This window comes from Saccopteryx leptura, chromosome 9 (assembly GCF_036850995.1).
Source record: "Saccopteryx leptura isolate mSacLep1 chromosome 9, mSacLep1_pri_phased_curated, whole genome shotgun sequence".
NCBI classification, from domain to species: domain Eukaryota; kingdom Metazoa; phylum Chordata; class Mammalia; order Chiroptera; family Emballonuridae; genus Saccopteryx; species Saccopteryx leptura.
In genome coordinates this window covers 606070-633175 of record NC_089511.1, presented here as the reverse complement: position 1 = coordinate 633175, position 27106 = coordinate 606070, and the positions used below count along the sequence as shown (strand labels likewise).

The 27106-nt window shown below is 50.4% G+C and overlaps 1 protein-coding gene across 2 annotated transcripts; it reads left to right on the top strand.

Moving 5' to 3' along the window:
• Positions 1-6080: 6080 nt before the first annotated feature.
• ZNF507 (zinc finger protein 507) lies at positions 6081-26987 on the top strand. Of its 2 annotated transcripts, XM_066348195.1 has the most exons (6): positions 6081-6214; positions 12220-14348; positions 15446-15563; positions 20822-20936; positions 22269-22403; positions 22494-26987. In XM_066348195.1, exons 2-6 carry the CDS (start codon positions 12222-12224, stop codon positions 22840-22842), a joined length of 2844 nt encoding a protein of 947 aa, XP_066204292.1. In that variant the 5' UTR covers positions 6081-6214; positions 12220-12221; the 3' UTR covers positions 22843-26987. The 2 variants fall into 2 exon arrangements, with proteins under 2 accessions (XP_066204292.1, XP_066204293.1); XM_066348196.1 differs by lacking the exons at positions 22269-22403; positions 22494-26987 and adding an exon at positions 22129-22256.
• Positions 26988-27106: the final 119 nt, after the last annotated feature.

Here is a 27106-nt window from a genome sequence, read left to right as displayed (position 1 = left end):
GGACTTCTTAACCAAAAAATGTAACAAAATCCTAGGGTGTTAGCACAAATTCAGTTGCCAACAAAATCAGCATGTAGGGAAAAAATGGGCTGAAACTCACAGAGTTGTCTGTGACATGCCCAGCCGGTCTCACATCCAACCCAGGACTGACGAGCTGATTTTAGAGTAGCTGGGTGACTGGCCACCCTCTGTGGGTCCTGTGGCATCGGGTTAGTGTGTCTGGTGCCCCGCGTGCGCCTGTCGTCAGTGCTGAAGCCAGAGCGGTCCGTGCTCCCCACCCAGGACACGCTGAAGAGCGGAGGTGCTCCCTGACCCTGCACTCCACACCCTGTTCAATCATCCCAGTCTGAACTGTTGCCACCATGACACACCATTGCTGGTGGAATATTCACTCTGAGTAAATACATTGCTGCTGCGTACCCAAGACGGTCCTTTCAACTTTTGAACAGCCCCATGAGAGAGACATCACTTTTCTTTGTTACGGATGAAATAACAGAGCACAGAGAGGTTAACTACCTTGCCCTACATCACACAGCTACTACTGAGTACTCATGGGTTTGCAAGGTCAAGGTCAAACTCCATCTATCACCAGAATCCTAGGGCCTTTCTGAGGGCAACTCCCAGGTCCCTAATTGGAGACCATCTCTTTTACAGGCCCCTAGCTATTAATCTGAGGCCCAATCTTCAAAAAACAAAATTGCTTTTAAGTAGCTTCTCAGATGAAGTCCATGCCTGGGAGTGTGTCTGCTGAATGAAAACCCTTTTTTCATTCGATCAGTATCTACTGAGTGTAGATAACTTTCCAGGTCCTATTCTAGGCTCAGGGGAGGAGAGATGTCAGTGAACAAGACTGACAAGCTCCCTGGTTCCTGGAGCTCATTGCCACCAAGGGAGACAGAGGTGAGGCAGGGATTACAGACACAATGAGTGACCACAGAGCTAAGTTCACAAAGATGTGTGACACGAGACAAGCTGAGCCTCTAACACAGACCCTGCACCAGGACGGCCCCCACCAGTGTCTGCTGCCTGTCTCTGCCTGGGCCAGGACCAGCCCCAACATCCCTCTGGCCAGTCCGCTCCTGGACCCCACTCCAGCCCTCTGCACCAGGCAGAGGCGTCCGGCGTGATGCAGACAGAAGTCCTGTGTCCACCCTCACGTCTCGCTCCCATTCACGTGGAGCCATCGCCCTCCACATGCCAAGCCCGGCTCACCCATTCATAAACTCGGCTCGGGCTTTCTCCCCATCACTGGGCACAGGGAGTCTCCTTCCCTGCGCCCCAGAGGTGAGAGCTGAGGAGGGGGTGCTGGTGCGGGAGGTGAGTGAACGGCAGCCTGCCACCTGCTCTGGAGCCCGGGTGTGCCCTGCGGCCTGGCTCGCGCCTTGATTCTGGAGGTGCCACTGGATTTCAGCGGGGCCTCCGCTCTACGACAGCCCGATGGAGCTTCTAACGGGCCCCTCTGGCCTCACAAGCGGATAGGATAGGGTATGGACAGCCGGGTGTTGATGGCCTCCGGGCGGCCACAGGCATCTTCCCTGCCCTTTCTCACTCGCGTCTCTCTCTCAATGAAGGAAACATCGCAGGCATTCACACGCTGAACAGTGTTCTTCCGCTCGGTCTTCCACGGTCCACGAGGAACTCTGAGCTGGTCGGCATCAGAGGGAAGAGTCGTGCCGCCTGGGTTATACATCTGCTGGCGTCTTCAGGAAGCTCGACGCGGAACTCCTGGCCAGCAGTGATGATGTTGGGTCCTCCCGTCTATCACCCCAAGACGGGCTGTCAAAGTAACAGACGATGCGTCTTAGGCCACGGGATTACCCCTCGGCGAAGCCCTCGCGGTTTGACGAGCAGTTACTTTTGTTCCTAAGTGCCTTTTCTCATCTTCTTCTCCTCCTCCTTTTCATTTTCTCTCTCTGTGCCTCCCATCAATAACGGTCACTGGGCTAAGGAGACTGCTTCTGTGCGGAGGATTTAACCGGACCCTATTAGAATCACGTTGTCTTGTTCAGAAGCAGGTGGTATTACCTGTCAACAGGGTGTCGGCCCGACTCAGAGGAGGCGCCTGGGCAGATGAAGTGGCCAAAGGAGACAGGGCCGGGAGGCCGCAAAAACCTCATTTCCATTCCCCCCGTGGAGGAGAGACTGACTTATTGACAGAGACGACGGAAATCTGCCTGAGCGTTCCAATAACCAGCCTGCGCCGAGGCAGAGAGACAGTCTGGCGGAGACGCGCTCCGTGCCCCGCCGCGCAGCCCGGCCAAGCCTCGCGGAGCCGCGCACACGTCGGCCGCATATGCCAACCCGACTGCGAGGAGCCTCCCAGCGCCTTCCAACAGCCCGCGGCGTCCCCGCCCCCAGCCGGCTGGTGCCGCTCCTGGAGCCCAACCGTCAATCAGCACGACTCCAGGGACTCTGCCAGAAACCGAACGTTCGCACTGATGCGGGGTTGCGCCTGCGTAACCTGGCAGGGCCGAGCTTTCCAGGGAGTGCTCTATGGCTGCACCGCACATTCCAGACAGGCCACTAGGTGTCACCAGCCCGGACTCTGGTCCTTCCTCCCCTGTCCTGGGTGCCAGACAGCATCCCAGAAACTAAGGGAACTCTCTACACAGAATCCCACCACCACCCGGACAGCAGGGCTGCTCTAGATGTTACACGACAGTCTGAGCTCCTCCCTGGGCCTCTTCTAAACCAGCCGGCCACTGAGACCCAGAGCAGCGGAGCTGAAGGTTAAGCAAGACCCAGGTCAGCCAGAGCCGACCCCAGCTCTTCCCCCAGCTGTTCCCAGTCACCGTCGGTTGTGGCGTGTCCTTCTGAGGTATTCCATAAGAGGAATTAACATGTGTGCCTCACAGCACGTGACACGTGACATGTCGGTGCGCTGCTGAAATAATGTAGGTCTGCGGCTTTTAGCAGAGAATGAATGACAGATGGATAATTTATGATGATTCCCAAGACCTGAACTATAATTACAAAGTACTTCTAGGTGTATATTCAGGATGCAAAGTGTAAAGAACCCAGGGCTAATGTTAATTTGTTACTGACAGCTGTATATCTGATAATATATCATGTCTTTTCATCTTAACTTCCTTCTGACTTACGTCAAGCAGCCTTCTCATTCACTAATAAAATCAGGCCTTATCATCACTCTGAATGACGAAGGCCCATTTGGAAGCTGGGGGACTCCTGTCATTACACTCCCTACTTTCATAGACCAGACATCTGAAGCTAAAAAAAAAAAGAAGAAGAAGAAGAAAATAAAAGAGGACTGATTGAACTCTTGTTTTACAGACAGGAAGAAAACATCAGAAACATGGAGCCCTCCTAATCTCATGGGAGTGAAACAGAAAGTTGGGGGAAGTGTCTGTTTCTCTTCTTAACCACAACACCACACCTGCCACCGGCCCCCTGCCCCTTTTAGCCTTCCCGCCTCCCCTCACTCTTCCACAACCTATCCTTTCTGGAGTCAGGATATTCAAAGTGTTTTTTTTTTAAAAAAAGGTCATGATAAAAATTACAACTAAAAGAAAGACAGCCTGACTTGTCTCCTCCGATTTTCCGTGCTGTGCCAAAGACATACACGATTAACCCCGTCAAAGGAAATCTAATCTAATCTTCTTACACCAAAGACAAGGTGTCCTTCCTAAGTATCGTGCCTGGGAAGCGAGTTGGCCTTCTCAAGTTCCAACTGGTTCAGTGTCTCGCTCACCTTACAACCCAGTCATCACCTTAGCAACTTACTCCCTACGCTGCCCTTCCGTAGTCCCAAAATCTAAACAGTGCTCCGTTTGGGGGCTGACAGGTAAACCCCACGTATTATCCGACTCCGGCTGTAGAACAAAGAGACCCGTGAGGCTTGTAGAAGAAGCAAAACCTTTAACCTCATCAACTAATTAATGATCCCAAAGTGGAATAATGAGATGTGTGAAGATAGGGACCCAGTTGTCTGGGTCATTGCTCATCTAGAGACAGAATCAGATTCCACCGAGTAGCTGCTAGATAACTCAGTAAGCGAGCTTCCTATCTGTCACACTGAATCTTACTATGATCGGTTAATTAAATCATGATAAATAACATTCTGTGGCAAGCAGAAAATGCTTCGAAGAGTTTCAGTGGGAAGTCTACAAGTCCAATGAAACTTCATCTGAATTTCTTTGCACTCCTCTGACTTAAAAATGGTAATTTTTCTGGGTAGCTTGTGTATCGGAGAGAGATATACTGAGGTTCTGCTGCACTGGTCTTTTTCAGTTACCTAGGTTTTTCTGTTGGACTTTGTTTTCATCTGATACATTCTCCGTCTTCAAGGATGAGGTGCTGATTCTCCTATTACCCTTCCTGTCTTCCTGGAATGGTTTCTTCCCGGCGGTTCCGCCTCTTCCAGTGACTTCAGGGAACAGAGGAGGTGTCTCAGTCAGCAGTGGCTGTCATGCTGCAGTAACAAACAGCTCCAAAACCTCAGTGGCTGCCTCACCCTCCAGAGCCATCATTGTGGGTCAGCTGGGGACTCAACTCTTCAGTCTAATTCTAAAATAAAGGCTGGCAGGGTGACCATGTCAAACACTACCTGGTCATCGGGCCAGCAGTGAACAAGGACTCTGGACAAGATTGCACTGGCCACTAAATGCTCCAGTATGGACATAGCATCCCTCGTTTCTGCCCACAATTCATAGCCCAAACCAGTCACAGTCCACACTGCTGAGCTGGAAGGACAGCCAGGAGGAGTCTATCTAACCTGGTGCTGACAGGGCCGTTGGAAACAGCTGATGAGCACAGGGACTTCAAAGCTTCAGTTACTTGCCTTCATTCGCTTTAGAATTCCCTTATTTTCTTTATGTTACGGTTTCTCCACGATGTTTCTGCTCTCCTCCCTGATCCAATACTTCTCTGACTTCGGTTCTGCCCACTTTCAGATTCACAGACGTTAGTTACCACAGAAAAGCCTCTCTTCGGGGTGTTACCAGCTAGGATTGCTCGTGTTGGCAGCAAAAGAGAAAGGAAGGAACTCTCATACTGACGGGTCTCACGTTCCTCTTCTTAGGTATTTCTGGTTTTCCTCAGTTTTCTCCTTCTACGCTTCCTTGCTAGTCTCCTGTTCAGCCTCATTGACTGAAAATAATTATTCAACCATTTAGTTTTCCTTCTTAGGTATTTGGTCCAACTGGCAAAATATTCTGTAAAATAGCAGAATGCTAACTGGTGCTTCCCAACCACCAAGTTCAGGCGACTGCGTAGAGAGAGGGACAGTCACATGCCTGAGGAACTACTGACCTGTCTGCACAGTGACTCTGAGTTCTGTGCGCCCTTCCTTCCATCTGACGGGAGCCCAACCTGCTCCAGAGACTCCAGTGCACCTTCAAGGTCCCAGAGGTGTCTCAGTCCATCACTGTGACCAACTCCTCAGTCTTCCTGTCTCCCCACTGGTGGTGGTCCACCTGCTGAGTCCAGACCCGAGTGCCCAGCGGCGTCCTTCTGAATGCACCACCGCGTCCAACATCCTGGCTGAAGCTGAGAGCAATGCTTTCCTCACTTCCTGCGTGACCCTGTTGACAGCGCCGCTCATGACCCTGGTGTGTTTGTCATGAACCAGACAGACCCCAGTGACAGCCACCCGGGGCCCTCCGCAGACGGAGGCCGCGTTCCCGGGCGAAGCTGCCAGGTGTGGCCCGCAGCTGAAAATCCTCCAGGCCTCAAAGAGACATCCCCCCGCCAGCCCTGCCCTCTCCGGGCCCCCGTGACTGTGAGCCGGGGACCGAGCTGGACCTCTCTCTGCATTTCAGCCACTAAAGGGTCCAGCCCAACCAAAAGCTACACCGAATGCTGAGGCTGCGGAGGACGCGGAGCCCCACGGGGGTGACGCAGCGACAGCGCTGGCGCAACACCCCAGCGACGTGGACAGACGCAGGTGACACACGCCGACTCCGCCCCGCGACCCCGAAGGCAGCGCTGCGTCCGGGACAACCCACCGCCCACTCGCCCCGCCCCCCAGGACCCGTGGGCGTGGCCTGCGTGGGCCCCGCCCCTCCCGGTCACCTGATCGCCCCGGATCACGTGACCCGTCCTGCGCCGCCATCTTGGAGCTCCAGCGGGGAGCTGAAAAGCGGGGGAAAGACGGCGCCGAGCGGCGATCGCGGCGGGAGGAGACGAGGGCGAGGGCGCGGGGGCGCCCGGCCGGCCCCACGAGGCCCGCGGAGCAGCAGCCGCCGCCCGATCGCAGGTACCGCGCCCTGGGGGCCGCCCCGCGCCGCTACCCCGGACCCCCGCGCGCCCGCGGCCCCCGCGCCCCGGTCCCGCCGCCCGGCCGTCCGCCCGCGGGGACCTCGGTGACGGCCCGCGGGGACCTCGGTGACGGGCCCGCAGGGACCTCGGTGACGGGCCCGCGGGGACCTCGGTGCCGGCCTGCGGGGCCCCCTTCGGGGGCGCGCCCGTGCGCGGACTCGGGGGGCTCTGGCTTGGGGGGCGCCCCCCGATCGCCCCGGTCCCCCGGGGGGCGCGCGGGGCCGCGTGGGCAGCCCGGGGCCGGGCGAGTCCGCGGAGCCCCGTCCGGAGCAGCCCCGGGGGCCTCGCTGCGCACGCGGCGGCGGGCCTGGAGCCACGGCCGCTCGGGTCCGTTAGGCCAAGCCCGAGCGGAAGCCCGACACGCAGGTTCTCGGAGAGGGTCCCACAGCCGCGTCCCTTGTCACTTGTACGGAATCCTCAAGTCCGCCTGGTCCGCCGGGCACGTGAGTGCGCACCGCGGAGCTGGGTTCCTTCCGACCCAGAGGACGGAGAAACGTTTCGCTGCCCCCAAACCCGTTACTTTGACTCACCAGGCTGCTACACATACACACTTCCCTGCTTGGCCGCCACAGCTGGGTTGTGCAGATTGACCCAGGGGGTCTCTTCGTATCAGGAACTGATTTGAAAGGCACTGGCTCTGCCACTTAGCCACCATGTAACTTTGAGTAAGCCACTTAAAACACACCTGAGTGTTTCCTTATTTGTGAAATTATGTAACACCACCTGGCCCTTCCGGAAGATCAAACACACGTGCTGGACACAAGGTCGCTGTGCCGGGCTGACTCTTTCAAGTGTCGCCTACTTCATACACTTTTGTTCTCACTGGGAAATAAGAGGAAATTGGGGTAGTGAGAAAGGGTAGATTTAGAAGCATAAGCACGTGGGTTCCAATTCTTAACCATTTATTACTTTGTATCTGTGAGCCTCAGATCCCTCATCTGCAAAAAAGGGTTAATATTACCAGGAATTAATGTGGAATGCCCAGAATCTGCACAGGTACTGACAGGGGCAAAGGGCCCCTTGTCCATCTTCATATCTCCAGCACCTTATGTGACACACTACAGGTGCTCAATACATGTTCAGTGTGAATATCAGTTAACACTGGCTAGACCGTATGTCTTCACTGCAGCTGCCAAACTAGGTAATCCTCAGGCTAATGCCAGCTAAGAAATTTTATGCTGTGAAATTTATGCTGGGGTTTTTTTTTCTTGGTGGCAATTAATAATCACATTAAGCTGAGGAGATTTTAATTCAAATAAATTAAAGCTGACACTAAGATAAATCTATAATGCATAAGCAGTTTCGGGGTAATTTTTTGCAGGTGGTTTATAACTCAGGGACACAAGTTCATCCCACTCTGCTTTTGTGTGTACTGCTGTAAAGCCCACAGAAACGGACTCACCTGAGGTCACACGGCTAACTGATGTTCCTCTAGGATAGAAACCCATGAGTGTATGTCCCCCTGCCTTCCTTTTGGCTGGAACAAAGTTAATGTTTTGAATTTTAGAAGTACAGTAATCTAGAAGAATGGGGAATTGGTCATTTCTTAGAGCACAGTATTTTTTCTAGGTGGAAAAGAGCAAATTCTTACTTTGAAAGTAAAGGTTCTTTATAACATATTGAACTAACTGTCTTTGTACATACACAGAAAAGTTACAGCCTTCCTCCAGTCCCATCAGGCCGCATGAATCGTTCAGCTTGATTTTACTTTGATTACCATACTGATGGCTGCTATTCCTGAAAGGAACTAATTAGATATACAAATAAACCAAATAGAAAATCCCTAGGATTAAGGACAACTGAGCTAATTTAGCTCAAAAGATGTCAGTTATAAGCTTTTGCCTATGGAATACTATTATCTGGAAAAAGATTTGAGATTCAGTGGGAAAAGGTAGTAGAACTTTTCTGGTGTGAGATACAACTTTATTTATTTGTAACAATTTGATACTCTTGGTCTCTTGATGTTATGGGGAAGACTGCAAACAAGAAACCACTGTTAGCTGATGCCTCTATCTAGTCTTTCCTGCTCCCAGTAAGTCTCCAGACTCAGTCATGCTGGTCATTTCACAGCCCCTCAGTAGCACGCTCGTTCTCACTTTTGAAAACATGACGTTGTGGCTACTCTCCTGTCAGTCACATCCTTGTTTCAACAGAATTTCAAGAAAGCGAATTGCACCCTCAAAGTTGCATAATTCAAGGAGGATGTGTTGACAAAGATGCTCATGGTCAGTGTGTAGGACATGGGCAGACAAACCAGTGGGACCACAGAGTTACCTGGAGCAGCTCAGGAGGAGGGAGAGGGCTCAGGACCAGGAGCATCTGGTAGAGAGAGCACTCTGCCTGCCTGAAGGGACACGGCCAGTTCAAGGTGACCTGGGAGGAAGAGGCCGGGGAAATGAGTATCTTGATGTCACTCTGCTGCTGGTCTTCTGTCATGGCTCCCTGTTGACATAACTGCCCCAGAAACCAGAGCGCAGGGTTTCCAGAGATGTTCTCCCTCTGGGACAGAGCCTAGAGGGGCCAGTGGAGGGTGTCATCTGGAATTCAGTGTATACCTACCTTACCTCTTCAGGAAGCCTTGCTTAGCTTTCTAGACCATAAAAGTTGTCTTCAGTCTCTGCTAGGATTTGGTCATCACTGTTTGTCGCCTTCTGATGTTTCTACTTTGTGTACTATTGCATTGTTTAAAAGCCGTTGATTGTTTAAACTTCCAAATGTTTTAAACTATGAGAACTGTAAATTTAAATTTTTTCCATACTTCCTGGCACTTTACTTGGTGCCTTGCTCATTAAAATTTTTTTCCAGTAACTTTTTATGTAAAACATGTAACCATTTGTACAAGTAGAATAGTATAATGAACTGATAGGTGCTCATCGCCCCATTACACAACCTGTCAATCTTCTTTTATTCGCACCCGCTCCACCAGCCTCCCACCATAGTAAGAGTTTTACAGTTGCTCTCACGTTGATCTTGGAGACCATGCATAGTATGCAGATTATCGTAATCCGTGTTGCCATTATCATCAAGCCACTGGGATTGTGGTCCTTATTTTCATCTCCTGTTACTCAAGTAAATTTTACTTCACTTGACATGCAGTCTTATATATTTATGTGCATTGATGGCCTGAGTGAGCTTTTTTGTGAAAATTTAAAGAATTAGCCTTAAGGTCAAGTAAACTCCCTCTCTGTAAACTTTATTACAAGCTGTTTATCTAACCTGTTTAACAGAGACTTTGTTTCAATGAGACTTAACTCCTCTGTTGATTTTTTCGCGCATGCCCAAACTGGTTTTTCAAGTGTCACCTGGTGTATTTCATGTCCTCCTCTCTGTGTTAGAGCTGCAGTTTCTGTATCTCCCATGTGTGTGCAGCTCCACAGGGAGGCACGTCAGTGCCCTGGAAGCAGGGCATCTGCTGCATGGGAGATGTTCCTGAGCACACACGGCTTTCAGCATGTGAGCGTCTTGTCAGGCTGTTTTGTTACGTGTTTTTCTTGAGATGAGATAACGCCTCCTCTTCAGTTCACTTCTGAAGGTGCACGCTGAACTAACCACAGGAGCGGTGGGCACACTCTGCCTCCCTCCTGCTCTGAAGAGGGAAGCGTGAGTCACCTGTGTAGCCTGTGGGTGAGCACAGTTAAACTCCAGTTATCAGTCAACCCCTGGAGGTCTCATTTCCTAGGAAAGAGGCCTTAGATCTGCAGTAACGCACCAAGTCTTGCACAAGAGATTGAGTTCCAGGATACTGTTGTTAACTATTACTTCACTGACTTGTAGTTGACAACTGAGCTAGAGAAATAGAGCCTTGAATGAAGGCCCTGAAGGGAAATTGCTAGTCACACAAAGACTCACAGCTCTCCTTGACCCAAAAATGTGAAATTCATAGGCAGTAAAGTGACTTAGAAAGTCACAAAGTATTTTTCTAAAGAAACTAATTGTTCCCACACTGGTGCTTCTTTAGTGACTGTGGTTGAGAACAGATTTAAAACCCTGTTCTCCCTGCATGAGGAAGATGTGCAGAAGCAAGACATCCAGTATGCTCCGTACTTTGTGTTTTGACCTTTTCCTGGGCTGGTAATGTGCATATAATAGATACTCCCTGTGATTCTGGACAGCAGCCGCTCCAGGTCACCCCTTGATCACAAAGGTAAACAGCCCAGACTACAGTGTAGTATTGAGTAATTTTTCGACTTGTAAGTCAAGGAGCATCTACATCTTTGAGAGGGGGGAGAGGGGATACAGGGTCACTGGGCCAGTTGTCCTCGTTGTCAAGGCTGGAGTGCACCCCGCCATGAGTGCAGAGGGGGGGGAGGAGGAGGGGGAAGGCGGGGCACCCGAGAAGCCGAGAGCAGCATGTTCGCACCTCCGCTGGAGTGGACTTAGACGGGAAAGTGAGGGTACTGAGAGCAGGACACAGGGGAAGAGGGGGCACGGAGAAGCCGAGAGCAGCATGTTCGCACCTCCGCTGGAGTGGACTTAGACACGAAAGTGAGGGTACTGAGAACAGGACACAGGGGAAGAGGGGACACCCGAGAAGCCGAGAGCAGCATGTTCGCACCTCCGCTGGAGTGGACTTAGACACGAAAGTGAGGGTACTGAGAACAGGACACAGGGGAAGAGGGGACACCCGAGAAGCCGAGAGCAGCATGTTCGCACCTCCGCTGGAGTGGACTTAGACACGAAAGTGAGGGTACTGAGAACAGGACACGGGAAGGCGGGGCTGCTGCGAGGGGGGTGGGAGAGCGAGCTGAGGCCGTCGAGCGCGGGGTCCAGTAGAATCCTAGCATGGGCCGTGTTCACCTGACGTAAGGATTCAGAGCCTGTGGCTGGTCTTCGGGCTACAGCTAGTGCTACTAAAAATTTTGCTGGCATTTATTGAATGTTGTAAGATTCCAAAATGCACCTATGATTAAAAACAAAAAAAATTGTTGCTGGGGGTAAAAGCCTAATCTGAAAAATGTGCTCCAAGTCAACAAATTAATCTCACTTTAAGCCAAAGGGAGTTCTTGAAATGAAAGTAGTCAGGAAATAGAGTGTTTCAGATTCAGGTTAGAAGATTGTATTTTCTGTGGAGACTTCCTTGGCCACGACGCATCACGAGAACCTGCAGGTAACACTTTCTAAGGATTGCGTGCATATGTGGACCTGAGCACAGCGAGGGTGTCAGTAGTTTCCATCTCTGATGCCTCTTTCCCTTTCAGGGGAAAAAACAAATATATGAGTGATAGTTGACCACTAATGCGACCTCTGGAAAAGCCACAGCATAGTTTGTGGTTCATCTTCAGGGAGATAAAGGAAGTAAAAGAAGGAACTGGATCATTGCTTTTCTTTCATTTCGTTTGCATAGCACTTCTCAAGGTTCACTGTGCCCTTTCCAGGAAGTTAATTGTTATATGTTCACAATTCCAAAATTTGCAGGGAAGAAAAACAAACTTATGATTTTAGTAAAACGCTACAATTATATTTTGTGTGAGAAGCTGTCTGTATCAGTCATGTATTGGCCCTAGGGGTGGTGTTTCATAGTCACTGAAGGTGGTTCTGTGAGCCCCGGGAATGGCTGTGTTCCTTCACCAGTTGTGCAGGCACAGCTGATTGGGCCGGCACTGATTGGGTCAGGCACTGATTGGGCCGGCACTGATTGGGTCCGGCTAGATGTGGGAGGGAAAGGAAGTGAAGATAAAAGGAGGTGCAGAGTGGTGAAGTCTTTTCCAGAGAAAGACATGAAGAAGGCAGAGCTCTCCATCCTCAGTCCTGATGGGAGCTAGCGTTCCAAAGAGAAATTCTGAACCATTCGGGTCTCTGTGGGGATAGCGATACATCCACACATGGCTCCTAGTGGAAGATAGTAGGTCAGCTTGTGCTCTGAGACTCATCAGGTCTCCTGAGCTGCACACTTGTGACTGTCCTGTGACCTGGCATCTCTCTGTTGTTTGTTACTCTTTCTAGATATGGAAGAGGGCAGCAGTGTCACCATGCTGGTGCCAGATATTGGGGAGCAGGAAGCTATATTGACGGCTGAAACTGTCATCAGTTCTTCCCTGGAAATTGATGAACAAAGTACAGTCAAAACAGACCCATTAATCCATGTTATCCAGAGGTTAAGCAAGATTGTGGAACATGAAAAGTCACAAAAATGTCTTTTAATTGGAAAGAAGCGCTCACGTTCAAGTGCTGGGACACGCTCTCCTGACACCCCAGAACTCGGTGAGATTCCAGCTAAAGTCGCCCAGCCGCCTGCTGCTGACATTAGAACGGCTGGGCTGTCACAAATAGCTTTTAGCCCAGACCTTGCCCAGAATGACGGGAAGGCTATGTCTTACCAGTGTAGCCTTTGCAAGTTTCTGTCCTCGTCCTTTCCTGTGTTAAAAGACCATATCAAGCAGCATGGTCAACAGAATGAAGTCATCCTGATGTGCTCAGAGTGCCATATTACATCTAAAAGCCAAGAGGAACTTGAAGCTCACGTAGTAAATGACCATGAAAACGATGCCAACAGTCACGGTCAGCCCAAATCCCAACTGTGCATGAGCCCCTCCAACTCCGTGTGCCCGAGACCCGCTGAGAGGAAGAATGAGGCCACTCCTGACCTCCCCGTTAGTGTGAGCAGTCCACAGCCGCATGCGGCCCCGGCCGCAGCCGAGGCGGACGTGGGGAGGAGGAAGTGGTACGCCTACGAGCAGTACGGCATGTATCGGTGCCTGTTCTGCAGCTACACCTGCGGACAGCAGAGGATGCTGAAAACGCACGCCTGGAAGCACGCCGGGGAGGTTGACTGCTCCTACCCGATATTTGAGAACGAGAACGAGCCCCTGGGCTTGCTGGACTCTTCCGTGGCTGCGGCTCCTGGCAGGGTCGATGCCGTGGTCATCGCCATCGGAGAGAACGAGCTGAGTATCCACAACGGGCCGTCCGTGCAGGTGCAGATCTGCAGCTCAGAGCCACTGTCCTCTGCGTCTGCTGTAGAGCAGGGAGCAGAGAGGGGCGCTGGCCTCAGCCAGCCGGTGACCCTCGACCCTAACGAGGAGGACGTGCTCGAGGTGATTTCTGACGCCGAGGAGAGTCTGGTGGCCGACAGCCTCCTTTCCTCGGCGCAGAAGATCATCAGCAGCAGCCCCAATAAAAAAGGCCATGTCAACGTGATAGTGGAGCGCTTGCCCAGCGCTGAGGAGACCGGGTCGCAGAAGCCTTTCCTCGTGAGCGCTGGCGTGGAAGAGCGGAGCGGCCTGGCCCCCACGGGAGCCCAGGCGGGGTGCGAAGGACGGGGTGAAGTTTACCGTGCAGAGCAGTGTGCTGTCGATATCGGGGGGCTGGTCATAGGCTGGAGCAGCACGGAGAAGAAGGAGAGCGAGTTCATCCACCAGGGACTGGCCCCTGACGAGAACGCCCCCCCAGGCCGCAGGAGAACAAACTCTGAGTCCCTTAGACTGCACTCTCTAGCGGCTGAAGCCCTGGTCACTATGCCGATCAGAGCTGCCGAGCTAACCAGAGCCAACCTCGGACACTATGGAAGTGTGAACCTCTTAGACCCGGATACTGGCCAGAGGCAGGTAGACGGCACATTGGCAGCATATTCTAAAATAATGTCACCACTTAAACACGCTTCGAATGGATTAACTGGCTTTAACCAAAGCAGCTGCCCCTTGGTGGCCCTCCCGGAGGGCAGGCAGGAACTGTCCGATGGGCAGGTGAAGACAGGCATCAGCGTGTCCCTGCTCACCGTCATTGAGAAGCTGAGGGAAAGGACGGACCAGAACGCCTCGGACGAGGACATCCTGAGGGAGCTGCAGGACAACGCGCAGTGCCAGCCCAGCGGCGAGGCCGGCCTGGCCGGCGGCATGGTGGAGTACGTCCCGCACGCAGAGCGGCCCTACCGCTGCCGCCTCTGCCACTACTCCAGCGGGAACAAGGGCTACATCAAGCAGCACCTGCGCGTCCATCGGCAGAGGCAGCCCTACCAGTGTCCCATCTGCGAGCACGTGGCCGACAGCAGCAAGGAGCTGGAGAGCCACATGATCCACCACTGCAAGGCGCGGCTCTACCAGTGCAAGCGCTGCGCGGAGGGTTTCCACTACAAGGTAGGCGGGCTCCGCTCCCCAGGACCTCAGAGCCTCACGGCGGGGGTGGGCCTGGGAGCTGCAGTCCACCCGCACTTGGTAGATCAAGAAACAGGCCCAGAAAGGTCTGGTCGTTGGCCAGGGGGGTCGCAGCGAGTCAGCGTCAACACTGGGGCTGAGAGCTGGGTCATCGGGACCCCCTGCCTGCTCCCCACACCAGCCTCTGTTCCTGGCTGTAGGGTCTCAGTGGGTCTTTACAACATGTGTGGGTTTTAAAGCACGGGAATGTGCAGTGCAGGACGTCACACTCACACACGATTGCAGACTTAACCCCACGTCAGCAACACAAGAAGTACCCGTGTTTCACCATCCGTGGCCCCAAAATGCAAGCCGTTCACTTCAGCTATGCTCAGCTGACCACAGAGCTCCTCTCACGCAGAAGGGAAGGCGGCCTGAGGCGCTCTGGGAGACACTGAGCAGTGGCAGCAGAGCCGTGTGGTCACTCAGCTCTATGGGCAGAGTGAGGGGCTTCCAAGGGTCACTTTGCCTATGTGACTTGAAACCAACAACCAGCATGGAATGCTGTGTTTTGTAAAGGACACTTCCATTCATTGGATCGTTGATTTAGAACTTTTCTTCAGTGTAATATTGACTATTTGAAAAGTATGCATATATATTTTTGGTATCCTAAAGGGCTCACCAATAAACGGGGATGTGGACTTTTTCTCTCGGATCCCCAGGATTGGGGTCCAGCTGGTAGTCAAACAGCAATCAAGGAATAAAGGCCTTTGAGTGAGATTCCAGTCCACTCAGATTCCCTCCTAAAGTGTGGGGTGGCCTCAGGCCACTGGACACGGAGGCGTTCAGATGGGGGCAGGCCCAGATGGTGGCACCATGCTCTCGAGGACGTGGAAAGCACTGCCTTTCTGATGATTCTCCTGGCGTGTTTCTTTCCCTAAGCTGTCCGGTGTGTCCGATAACCTCTGAGCACCTTTGCATTTGAAATCTGGGCGATGTGTTGTAGATTCCAGGCCGTGACAGCAGTTGCTCCTTCCACAGCCTCCTGTGACTGCAGTGTATTCACTGGAAATTGCCTGTTAATTTCTCTTTGTTTGTAGAGTCAGCTGAGGAACCATGAGAGAGAGCAGCACAGTCTTCCAGACCCCTTGTCTGCAGCAGCTCCTGTGGAGCCAAGGGTCCCCAGGGACACAGCTGAGGCAAAGTGTGCCCCGGAAGGTACGTGTGCGTTGTGTGCCCAGGCTGCACTGGCACACCCAGCAGTGGGGGTCGCAAGGGTCCCCAGGGACACAGCTGAGGCGAAGTGTGCCCCGGAAGGTACGTGTGCATTGCGTGCCCAGGCTGCACTGGCACACCCAGCAGTGGGGGTCACAAGGGTCCCCAGGGACACAGCTGAGGCGAAGTGTGCCCCGGAAGGTACGTGTGCATTGCGTGCCCAGGCTGCACTGGCGCACCCAGCAGTGGGGGTCGCAAGGGTCTGCAGGGACACAGCTGAGGCGAAGTGTGCCCCGGAAGGTACGTGTGCATTGCGTGCCCAGGCTGCACTGGCGCACCCAGCAGTGGGGGTCGCAAGGGTCTGCAGGGACACAGCTGAGGCGAAGTGTGCCCCGGAAGGTACGTGTGCATTGCGTGCCCAGGCTGCACTGGCGCGCCCAGCAGTGGGGGTCGCGCTCAGGACTGGGGCTGCACCTGCCCTCCCCCGTCTGGTGCTGTGGTCTCTGTGCCCGGGAAGCTCGGATGCTGAACGAGGCAGTCTGTTAGGACATGCGTGGCTCCACCCTGTCGTTGGAGATGGCGTGGACATTCCTGCTGTCCTACGAGAGCCCAGAGCAACATAAACCTTGGGGCACACGCTAGCAAGCCAGAGAAGCCACGGTGTGGAAACAGCCCCCCCCCCAGGAGCAGCTGACCTGCTGAGCACAGCTCACAGATGGCAGCCCCACCTCAGACTCTAACTGAGGCCCTGCTGTGGTCTTACCTTAACCAAGAATTGGCACTCTTTAAAAAAAAGGCACCAGATTCTTTTATGTACAGGTTAGGTACCAGTCGGCCAAGTTCCTGCTAACAAGAATATTAGAATCAAAAGATTTAATTAGAGTCCCATGAGAAGGCGGGCACCGCGTCCCGAGAATGAGGGATAAAGCTGCTGAGTCGTGCTGCTGAGTCGTGCTGCTGAGCGTGCTGCTGAGCGTGCTGCCTCGCACCAGCTCCCTTGGACTGAGATGCTCCGTGTGCTGCAGAGTTCACGGGAAATAAACACATTCGGGTGACTTCCCTTTGTAGATTTCCTGAGACTCAGAGTCAGAAACAGCTGCAGAGTAAAACATTTGACTGTATTGTTCATTAATTACACCCCAGAGGGCCCTGGCCGGTTGGCTCAGCGGTAGAGCGTCAGCCTGGCGTGCAGAAGTCCCGGGTTCGATTCCCGGCCAGGGCACACAGGAGAAGCGCCCATCTGCTTCTCCACCCCTCCCCCTCTCCTTCCTCTCTGTCTCTCTCTTCCCCTCCCGCAGCCGAGGCTCCACTGGAGCAAAGATGGCCCGGGCGCTGGGGATGGCTCCTTGGCCTCTGCCCCAGGCGCTGGAGTGGCTCTGGTCGCAAAAGAGTGACGCCCTGGAGGGGCAGAGCATCGCCCCCTGGTGGGCAGAGCGTCGCCCTGGCGTGCCGGGTGGATTCTGGTCGGGCGCATGCGGGAGTCTGTTTGACTGTCTCTCCCTGTTTCCAGCTTCAGAAAAATACAAAAAAAAAAAAATTACACCCCAGAAAGCATAAGCGACTCTAGAGTGTTCCTAAAAGGACTGATGTGACACCAGCATCCCTTGTCAAGCAACTGTCACCCCTGCAGACGTCTCCCAGACAGAGGAGTTGATGACGGAGCATCTGCGAGCGAGGGCTCCGCTAGAGCAGCGAGTCTCCCTGCGCAGAGCCTGGGCCTGCGCCCCTGTCCCTGCGCAGGAGGCACCTCACAGCCCCTGGCTTTGGGCCGTGACTCCCCCGGGGCAGGGCGGAGTCAGTCCCACTCAGCAGCGCCACCTGTGGTGACACAGCTGGAACACCTTCAGAAGCAATAATGGTTGTAAACAAATTAAAACTCACAATTTAATAAAAAGATTAACATGTGAGCTCAAAATTAAAGTAACCAGTTCATTATTTTACGATGAGCTCCCCGTACTCTGTTCTGCAGGCTCCCAGGGTGGAGGGAAGGGTTCGCATGGCAGCCGTGCTGCCCCCACCGGCTCTGCTCGCTCACCTCTGTCATTGTAGTGTGTGTGACAACTCAGATGACAGACAGCCTCCTGTGTTCTTACTCTCATGGGGCCATATTCACTCAGGGTGACAGCTTCCAAAATCTGGTTGTCGGGCCAAAGGACATGTTTTTAGCCCACAAAGGAGGGAAAAATTACTTGCGTTTACTGACACTTGTTAACTTTGATGATCTCATTAAAGAAGTAGGGAGACGTGCCCTGAGTCCCAGTCTCTGCCCATTATGACAACACAGATACCTCAGGGCATGTTTGCAGCTCAGGGGTGCAGGGTCCTGGACCCAGAGGCAGTGCTGCAGGACCCGGTGCTGGGTGCTGAGGAGACAGGCGGGCTCCAGCAGAGCCGCCGGCAGTGCGTTCCCACCTGTGTGCATTTCCCTGTGAGATTTAAGTAGGTTGTTCCTAATGGCAAACTGCAGGTTTGCAGCCCTGGGGGTCACTGTAAGCAGCAGGCAGTCCCTGCCCACAAGGAGTCCACAGCCACTGATATGGCAGACATCACACGGAAATGAGGAAGCCACAGGCACGGTGGGGAAGGATCGCAGTGTCCTGGGTGTGCTGACCGCCCGCCACTCCTCTTGCGGAGGAGAACACCAGGCCCCCCCAGGGGAATGACGTGCCGTGATCACACAGTGCTGAGGACAGTGAGGGCACGGCCGAGGCCGCCAGGGGACCAGCAGCAGCTGCCTGCGGAGTGCAGCCCCCTCCTGCGTGCACACAGCCCTCGGCCGCCGTTCTTTCCAGGGTCGATCAGCATCCTCGTGTTCCACCATCTGACGCGTCACACTTCACGTTTCAGGGACATTGTTTTTTACTGTATTTGGAATAGTGCCACTTAAAATCAAGTCCAAGTTTTTAACCTACCAATTAAGAGTAATACTTAGATTATAATCATGATCAGTGTGTGGAAACTAGGTCATTTTGTTCTGCCTGGCAAAAGTAGTTACTAGCAAAAGAAAATGTCCATTTTAGAAAGCTTGCATTTAACTTAAGGGTTGTCTTTGTTTCGTTAAGTTTCGGTGTAGGTTGGCTTTTGTCCTCCACTTCACCTTCTTGTGCTGAGACTCCAGCAGAGCCGCAAGCAGTGCTGTCCCTGCACATCCTCCTGCTCTGCCCTGTCCAGCGGTCAGGCTGTGGGTGGCCATGGACTTGGTGCTCACAGAGTGGACAGAGGCTGGGTACCTCCAGGAACAGGGTCAGGTGCAGGTGCATGGGGCTGTGCAGTCCCAGGGTCAGGTGCAGGTGTATGGAGCTGTGCAGTCCCAGGGTCAGGTGCAGGTGCATGGAGCTATGCAGTCCCAGGGTCAGGTGCAGGTGCATGGAGCTGTGCAGTCCCAGGGTCAGGTGCAGGTGCATGGAGCTGTGCAGTCCCAGGGTCAGGTGCAGGTGCATGGAGCTGTGCAGTCCCAGGGTCAGGTGCAGGTGCATGGAGCTGTGCAGTCCCAGGGTCAGGTGCAGGTGCATGGAGCTGTGCAGTCCCAGGGTCAGGTGCAGGTGCATGGAGCTGTGCAGTCCCAGGGTCAGGTGCAGGTGTATGGAGCTGTGCAGTCCCAGGGTCAGGTGCAGGTGCATGGGGCTGTGCAGTCCCAGGGTCAGGTGCAGGTGCATGGAGCTGTGCAGTCCCAGGGTCAGGTGCAGGTGCATGGAGCTGTGCAGTCCCAGGGTCAGGTGCAGGTGCATGGAGCTGTGCAGTCCCAGGGTCAGGTGCAGGTGCATGGGGCTGTGCAGTCCCAGGGTCAGGTGCAGGTGCATGGGGCTGTGCAGTCCCAGGGTCAGGTGCAGGTGCATGGAGCTGTGCAGTCCCAGGCTCCCTGGGGCTCAGCCACCCAGCTCTGTCGCAGAGTGACCTGGGGATTCAGCGGGCTGCGTGTCCACACTGGTTATAACCTTTGTCCTCATGACCTGTGAGAGTGCTGGTTGTCCTGACACAGCATTGCATGACACGTCACAGCAGATGGGTGCTTTCCTCCCTTGTTGCATTGACAGCTGACAGTTACAAACAGACTGAAAAGCACTAAGGTCAAGGGTCCCCAAACTAGGTGCATGCGGCCCCCTGAGGCCATTTATCCGGCCCGCCGCACTTCCGGAAGAGGCACCTCTTTCATTGGTAGTCAGTGAGAGGAGCATAGTTCCCATTGAAATACTGGTCAGTTTGTTGATTTAAATTTACTTGTTCTTTATTTTAAATATTGTATTTGTTCCTGTTTTGTTTTTTTACTTTAAAATAAGATATGTGCAGTGTGCATAGGGATTTGTTCATAGTTTTTTTATAGTCCAGCCCTCCAACGGTCTGAGGGACAGTGAACTGGCCCCCTGTGTAAAAAGTTTGGGGACCCCTGCACTAGGTCGTTTGTGTTCAGTTTGTTACCTATACTTTGTAGCCATATTTTGTTTTTTTTTGGGGGGGGGTTGTATTTTTCTGAAGCTGGAAACGGGGAGAGACAGTCAGACAGACTCCCGCATGCACCCGACTAGGATCCACCTGGCATGCCCACCAGGGGGCGACGCTCTGCCCCTCCGGGGCATCGCTCTGTTGCGACCAGAGCCACTCTAGCGCCTGGGGCAGAGGCCAAGGAGCCATCCCCAGCGCCCGGGCCATCTTTGCTCCAGTGGAGCCTCGGCTGCGGAAGGGGAAGAGAGAGACAGAGAGGAAGGAGAGGGGGAGGGGTGGAGAAGCAGATGGGCGCTTCTCCTGTGTACCCTGGCCGGGAATTGAACCCGGGACTTCCGCACGCCAGGCCGATGCTCTACCACTGAGCCAACCGGCCAGGGCCCCATACTTTGTAATATTAGATCCTGGTATTAAATTACAGCTTGTTGGCAAATCACTTTCCTTAAGACAATGTACCCAATATTGATTAAACTAACACCTTTCACATGAACAGTGGATCTCTGGTTTACGCCGCTGCTGTGTAGTCAGCAAGGCAGCTGGCATCAAGTTCATTATGTTAGAAGTTTGCACAAGGTGATGTAGAAACCAGCGCAGTGTGTTTATGTCTATAGGTCAGGTGGTGTTCCGTTTACGTCTGCTTCTAGTTCAGGTGTGGGAGAACCTGGAAAGCCATGTTCAAACTGTTATCTTATCAAACAGTGAGAAACCCTTGATGAGTATTAATACTGTGTGGTGTAAATACTCATCTACACTGGGATGTAAATGCTGCCGTTTGAACCTAACTAAGGCGTGTCACTAAAACTCTAAAATGCCTTGTCTAGAGAACAAGACTTCAGTCCCAAAACAGTACAGATGTGACGTGTGTGATTACACAAGTACGACATACGTCGGGGTCAGAAATCACAGACGAACCCATAACTCTGACAAGCCATACAGGTGAGTGTGCTGATCCTGGTGTTCTGATGCTTGTGCTAAAATACTTTATAATGAAGGAAAAGCAGAAGTTATTAAAATTCAAACACTTGATTGAACATGGGTTAAGCGCTAAGAAACTTTCATATACTGGTTTTATGAGCCTTATTTAGTTTGTTAAAGACTGAATTTTAAGCATGAGTCCTAGGACAATAGACATTTCCTTCTGGTTGAAATACAGGAAGATGCCTGTGTCTGTAAGTTTTGTGATTTCAGTTTCATAAAATTATGTAACAATTTTCAATAATTCAGGCACTGAGTACTCAAGTATTCCAGCAGAAGATTCTTAACACTTAAAAGCAATAAAATTTCCTGTGAAAGATCCTGTTTTTGGAAATTAATCTATTGTGTGTAGAGTAAGGTCATTTAATTTTATTTTGTTACTTGATTTCTCAGAGGCCAATTCTAATACATGTTTTCAGAAAGTGGCATTCTTGGTTGATGGAGATAGGCTGATAAATAGAAATCATTCTTAAAGTTGTCTCTTGAGGATGAACTGCTTGTTTACATGGAGTCAGTGTGTCCGTCTGTCACAGAGCAGCTTGGTCTGCGAGTAGCTGACCCTGAGCAAGGCGGGTTTGAGCTGCAAGTGTCCCTGTGAATGTGGTTTGGGGTCTGCGTCCCTCACCCACACCCACACCCACACCCCTCTTCTAGAATCAGCTGGTAGACTTTAGTTACTGACGTATCGATATTGGTTTATCATTGCGACAGTGTTCCACGCTAATGTGCTGTCACTAGAGAGGGATCTGGGTAACCCTAAAGTGCCTGAAAAGTGTTCACTCTCTTCTCAAGTACACAGTTCAGACTTTACCAAGTGTGCCCAATACATGAGACAGTTCTTATTTCCAATAGAAGCTTTTTATCTTTTTTATTTATGAAATATAAAGTGTTGAAGCTTTTCAGGACTACTTCCATTTTCTGTGGCTCTATAAATAAGCACGTTGTTTAATTATGTTTTGCTTTCTTAAGAAATAGAGTAGTGTAGAATATTGATTTTGTATATTTTTATACATGTGGTTAAATTAGAGCATAGATTTAGTGGATTATTATATTATAAATCTTTCCAAACACTATAATAGCCAACGTAATCTGGGATATTTGTCTGATTTTTATAAATTCTTCATAATAAAATACTTTATTTCATTGTTTCTAGGATATCCATTCCAGGACATGTTAGCTTGTAAAGTCATTCTGTCTCTTAGCTCAGTGAAATGCAGGGCATTGACCCTTATTGCAATGTCCTTGCTCTTACGGGTGCTGTCAGGGTCACGTGGTGTCCGTCCCCCGCTGCAGGTGCTCCCTGTGTGGGTACGTGTGCAGCCACCCGCCCTCGCTCAAGTCGCACATGTGGAAGCACGCGAGCGACCAGAACTACAACTACGAGCAAGTGAACAAGGCCATTAACGACGCCATCTCCCAGAGCGGCAGGTACCCAGCCCACCCCCCACCCCATCCCCTGCAGGCGAGGTCCTGCGTGCTCACCCGCTCAACATCTGGTGCTTCTGTTTGCCTCTTAAGGGTCCCAGGGAAGTCCCCCAGGAAGACTGTGTTAGCCAGCACTGAAGAAAGAGCTGACCCTCTCACAGGGAGTGCAGACAGCCTGGTGTCGCCCTCAGAGCTGGCTCCCCAGGCTCCCACTGAGAACGAGACTCTGAGCCCGACAAGTCATACCTCATGTAGTCTAGAAAAGAGCCCCAGCGTGGCCCCTCCAGGTATGGAGTATTGCGTCTTACTCTTCTGTTGCTGTATCTGTGGTTTTGAATCCACCAGCAAAGAGAACCTGCTGGAGCACATGAAGGAGCACGAGGGAGAGATCGTCAGCATCATCCTCAACAGGGAGCACAGCCCAGCTCTGAGCACCAGCTAGACGCAGGGCGCCCTCCCCACAGCGCACCCGGGCGCCAGGCTGCCCACCAGACCCGGCGGGCGAGCGGGTGTGGAAGGAGATGACAGGTGTGACTTTGGAACCAAATGTGTAATGTAACAAAAGGAATTCCAAATGGATAAGCAGTAATAATATTTAAATATTTTGAGTGAGGGAAATGGATTGAGGAGGAAGCAAAGATGTAATCTTGTATGAACCCTCTGTTACCTCTTATTAGCATTGAGCGTATTTATTATCAAAAGCTTATTATAGTGTGCAGATGCAAGCAAAAGAGTTAAGAAAGGGTTTTTGGGAACTGTTCTAAACTCGTTGTTATGAAAGTGCCCCAGCCTCAAGCAGAGCTTGGTTTTCTTCCTTCACAGTTTGAGGGGCTTCCTGTGGGCAGTGGGGGGTGCTCTCTGCAGGAGGACTTTGACACTTCTGCCTACATCTGCCCCCAAACGGAAAGGAATTAATCAGATACTCAACCTGAGGTATATTGCTTTACTCCTTTAAGAAGAAGGAAAGAAAGAAAAGAGACCTCCAAATCCAAATCTAGATTGTAAATAGGCGTTTAAGGAGGAAATCACTGGCTTAAATTTTCAGGGGACTTCCTGTGGGCACAGGGAGAAATCAGTGAACCCACCAGACTTGGCCAAATCTCAAGGTTCATAAAACTGAGTCCCAGCACCAGCAGTTACTTCCCAGTGGTTCTGCTCCGTGTTTGACGGGTCTCCACGTGGTCTCTACGCGGGCTTCTCGCCCCCTCTTCTGAACCAGAGGAGCCTTGCTCTGAGTCTGTTCAAGCAACGAAGAACGCAGATTTGCATTTGATCATCAGGTCTTGGAAGTAGTTTGAACTCTTAAATAAAAAGCATTTGGGGGAAGAAGGGTGAGATCCAGAGCCCCCTTAAAAGGAGGGCTGCTTTGAGATTTTACTTTCCTGAAGTTTATTTAGTTATATTTAGCGTATGAGACATAACCAAAAGTGGCAAAAATGTGGTGACAATTCAGGGTGTTTGTAAAACTTTTGTGAACAAACTATTTGGCAAGCCTATGGAAGCCTCCTCTCTAGGAAATTCCGTTTTATCAACGTGCGCTAGGACCCATGGGGAACCAAACAACACACTTTTGCTGTAAACTCGCCATCAGATAGCTGTGACTTCTCTACACACTTTGTATTATAATTCATTTGAAGAGTGAAGAGAACAGGGTGTTTGTTTTTGCTTTTGTAGTTTGGTCATTTATTTATGCCTTGTTTTATTAAAGTAGATTGTGCCCACAAGTCAGAGGTAGTGCCATGCCGTGCTGGCCTCCTCGTGGTGCTCTTCCGGAATCGCTCCCCGCCAGCCGTGGTGCCAGGAACGGGGAAGACAGTTTCTGAATGTGACCCTCTGTAGACACCTTTTAGGAAAGAATTCTCTTCCCAAAGTCCAGGTGTAAATTGAATGAATTAACATTTTTAAGATGACATTAGGAACTGTCTAAGTGGGGCCAGGCATCTGGAAACATTGATTTGTTTTTTAATTTCATTCTCATGATGATTTTTAAACGCACAGAATTGATTGTAACTTTGCAGCTCATAATTTAGGTAAGCTATACCTTATCTATGAAGGTCAGTCCCATTTCTGGTTTGTGGTTTTTACAAAGATGAATTTATATATAGTAAGTTAAATCCCCCAAGTCCACTGCATGTAGATTTGTATTTATTTTCTCCTATTTTCAGAATCAAAACAATTATATTTCATTTCAAATTCAAATAAAATATTTTAAGTGGCCTGTTTTCACTTCAATCACCACCACCCAGTCCACTCTTCTATTGCTGGGAGCTGGGACTCTGTGTTTCTTTAAAAAAGCTGTGATTCTGAAAATTAACAACCCCAAAAGAATTTTGTTTTACAAGTTTTTCTCGGCTTTAATTTTATGTGATCATTTGAAAAATACTCATAACCAAAAAACATTCGAAAAATTCTAAGTTAATTTTTAAATCACCTTTCTTCATTTATTTAAAATGGTTTCCATTGATTGTTACTTAAATTTTTCCACTTGGAATCGTGGATTTAAATTTTTGCTTGCTCATGGGGAAATAACTAACCCAGAAGTTCCCTCTTTAAATGTTCATCAGGCTTAGAACACCCTCAAAAGCCCTCTCCTTGCCTGTAGGGGGAGCCACAGGCCAAGGGTGTCCTGTACCTACTTGTCACTGTTTGTGGCCAGCCTTAAGTGTCTACCAAGAATAATTATTTCTAAAAGTAATCATGCAGACTAAATATGCAGTGGTAATTGTAGAAGAGATGGGTGTTAACATAATCAGCAGGAATTCCCTTCCTAGGAATAACATTTTATTTACCAACACGGAGCTTTTGCCAGATAAAGCCTATAGAATTTTGTTTTTCATTCAGAACACTTAAGTCTAAGAAGACTTGATAGTGAAAAGAGTTTTTCAAATAAACTTACTGGATAAGGCAGAGGTGGGGAGGGGAGGATAATGTGTTGTGATCATGATTATAAGTCACACTTTTCAAGGCTCCGTCATTTTTTTCTTTCTCTAATAATCCAGAACATGGCTGGTGTCCCAGTGTTCTGGGCTCTGCAGCGCCATACCCATGTTCCAGGTGATCTGGAGGCAGTGCACGGTGGTGACACTTACAAAGCCTCTGTCCTAGGTCTTTCATCCTGTGGGAGGTAGCTGTCAGTGGCCTGGTTACTTTTCTGTCCCTCCTCACGAAGCAGGTGACAGGCACCCACGTTTACATCATATCTCCTGCAATGTAAGAGGCTTGGTGAAGACAAGCAGACTTCCCTGTTGTGACTTAGTATATTTTTTAGTTTTCATAGGCACTTATTTAATCTTTTTTTATTGTACAGCAAGGTGCTCTAAGTAATATTCTATAAAATATATTTAATAGAAACTTGAGTTTGCTATTCATGGACATGAATACATACATGTATTTTTTTAAGAAATAAGTATTGTGTAACACTATGGCATTGCTTCTATAGCCAAAGTCTAAAATTTTCTGGAACACTGACATGCAAAGACTACAGTTAATTCTGACACTGTATCCTATTAAAAATAGGATGATTTGCATTTTGTAAAGTTACCCTGCACAGCAAGCTGCATGCCTTAATGCCTAAAACTCTAGGATTGTGTTCGTGGCAGAAGGGTTCACCTGCTTACAGTGAAGCCAGGTCTGCCGTGCTCCGACTACCTTTGGAAATACTGTACAATGTTAAAATAATTTATTTTGCTTTATAGGAGTTTGTCATGTATTGACTTTAATATTGTATTTTGGTAATAAATTTTTTTTTGTTAAAAATACTTGCCTCAAACTTTTATTAACAAAAGGTTATACCCGTGCTTCTCTTGGAAATATTGTTTTAATCACTTAGAAAGTTAGGTTTATATCATGAATTTCCCAAGGGTTCAGCTAAGGCTTGTGATCACCCTCTGGGAACTCATTAAACTGACTAGCATACTGCATCACGCAAAGGTATTGGACAACACATTTAGATTGTTGTAATCATTGTAAAAATTCAGTCTAACTTTGAAAGTTTTTTCTTGCGACACGTTCTTCAACCTGTGTTCCAGGTCACATCCTCATATGCTTTAAATTCTTGTACAAAGTGCTCAAGACTAGCTCTGTTCGTGACAATTAGCGTTCTTTATTGATGGCCAGAGGTGGCATATGTGCCCACATCTTGGTCATTTTGTAGCCTGCATCCGATGTTTTTTCACATTAGATTTTTGTTGCATTGGGAAGTGAAGTGAACATCCTCCAACCATATCATTGGTCTGGCTGTCCATTTGTGCCTGAGTATCCTGGGCCACCTCATCTTAGCATGTCCGAGGCCAAATGTCCCCTCACAATAGCTGCAGCTCCTCATCCCGTCTCCCTAGGGGCAACAGTTAAGTCCCCCGTCTTTCAAGAACCAGACTCCACCATTATGCACTAAGCTCCAGAGTCACTGTAGAAGAACTCCAGCGTGAGCGGTCCAGAACGCAGTATGCTGTCTGGTCACCACAGCACAGAAACATGACTGCTATGGTCTAGTGTGCAGTACATACAGTTTCAAAGAGTTAATACAAAAAATGTGAAGTACTGTATCTCAATAGTTTTTATATTGATTACATGTTGAAATGATATTTTGGGTTAAATAAAATATATCATTAAGAGTAATTTCACTTGTTTTCATTTTTTTTTTTTTTTTTTTTAATGTCACAACTAGAAATTTTTACATACACAGCTCATGTTGTATTGCTGTTGGA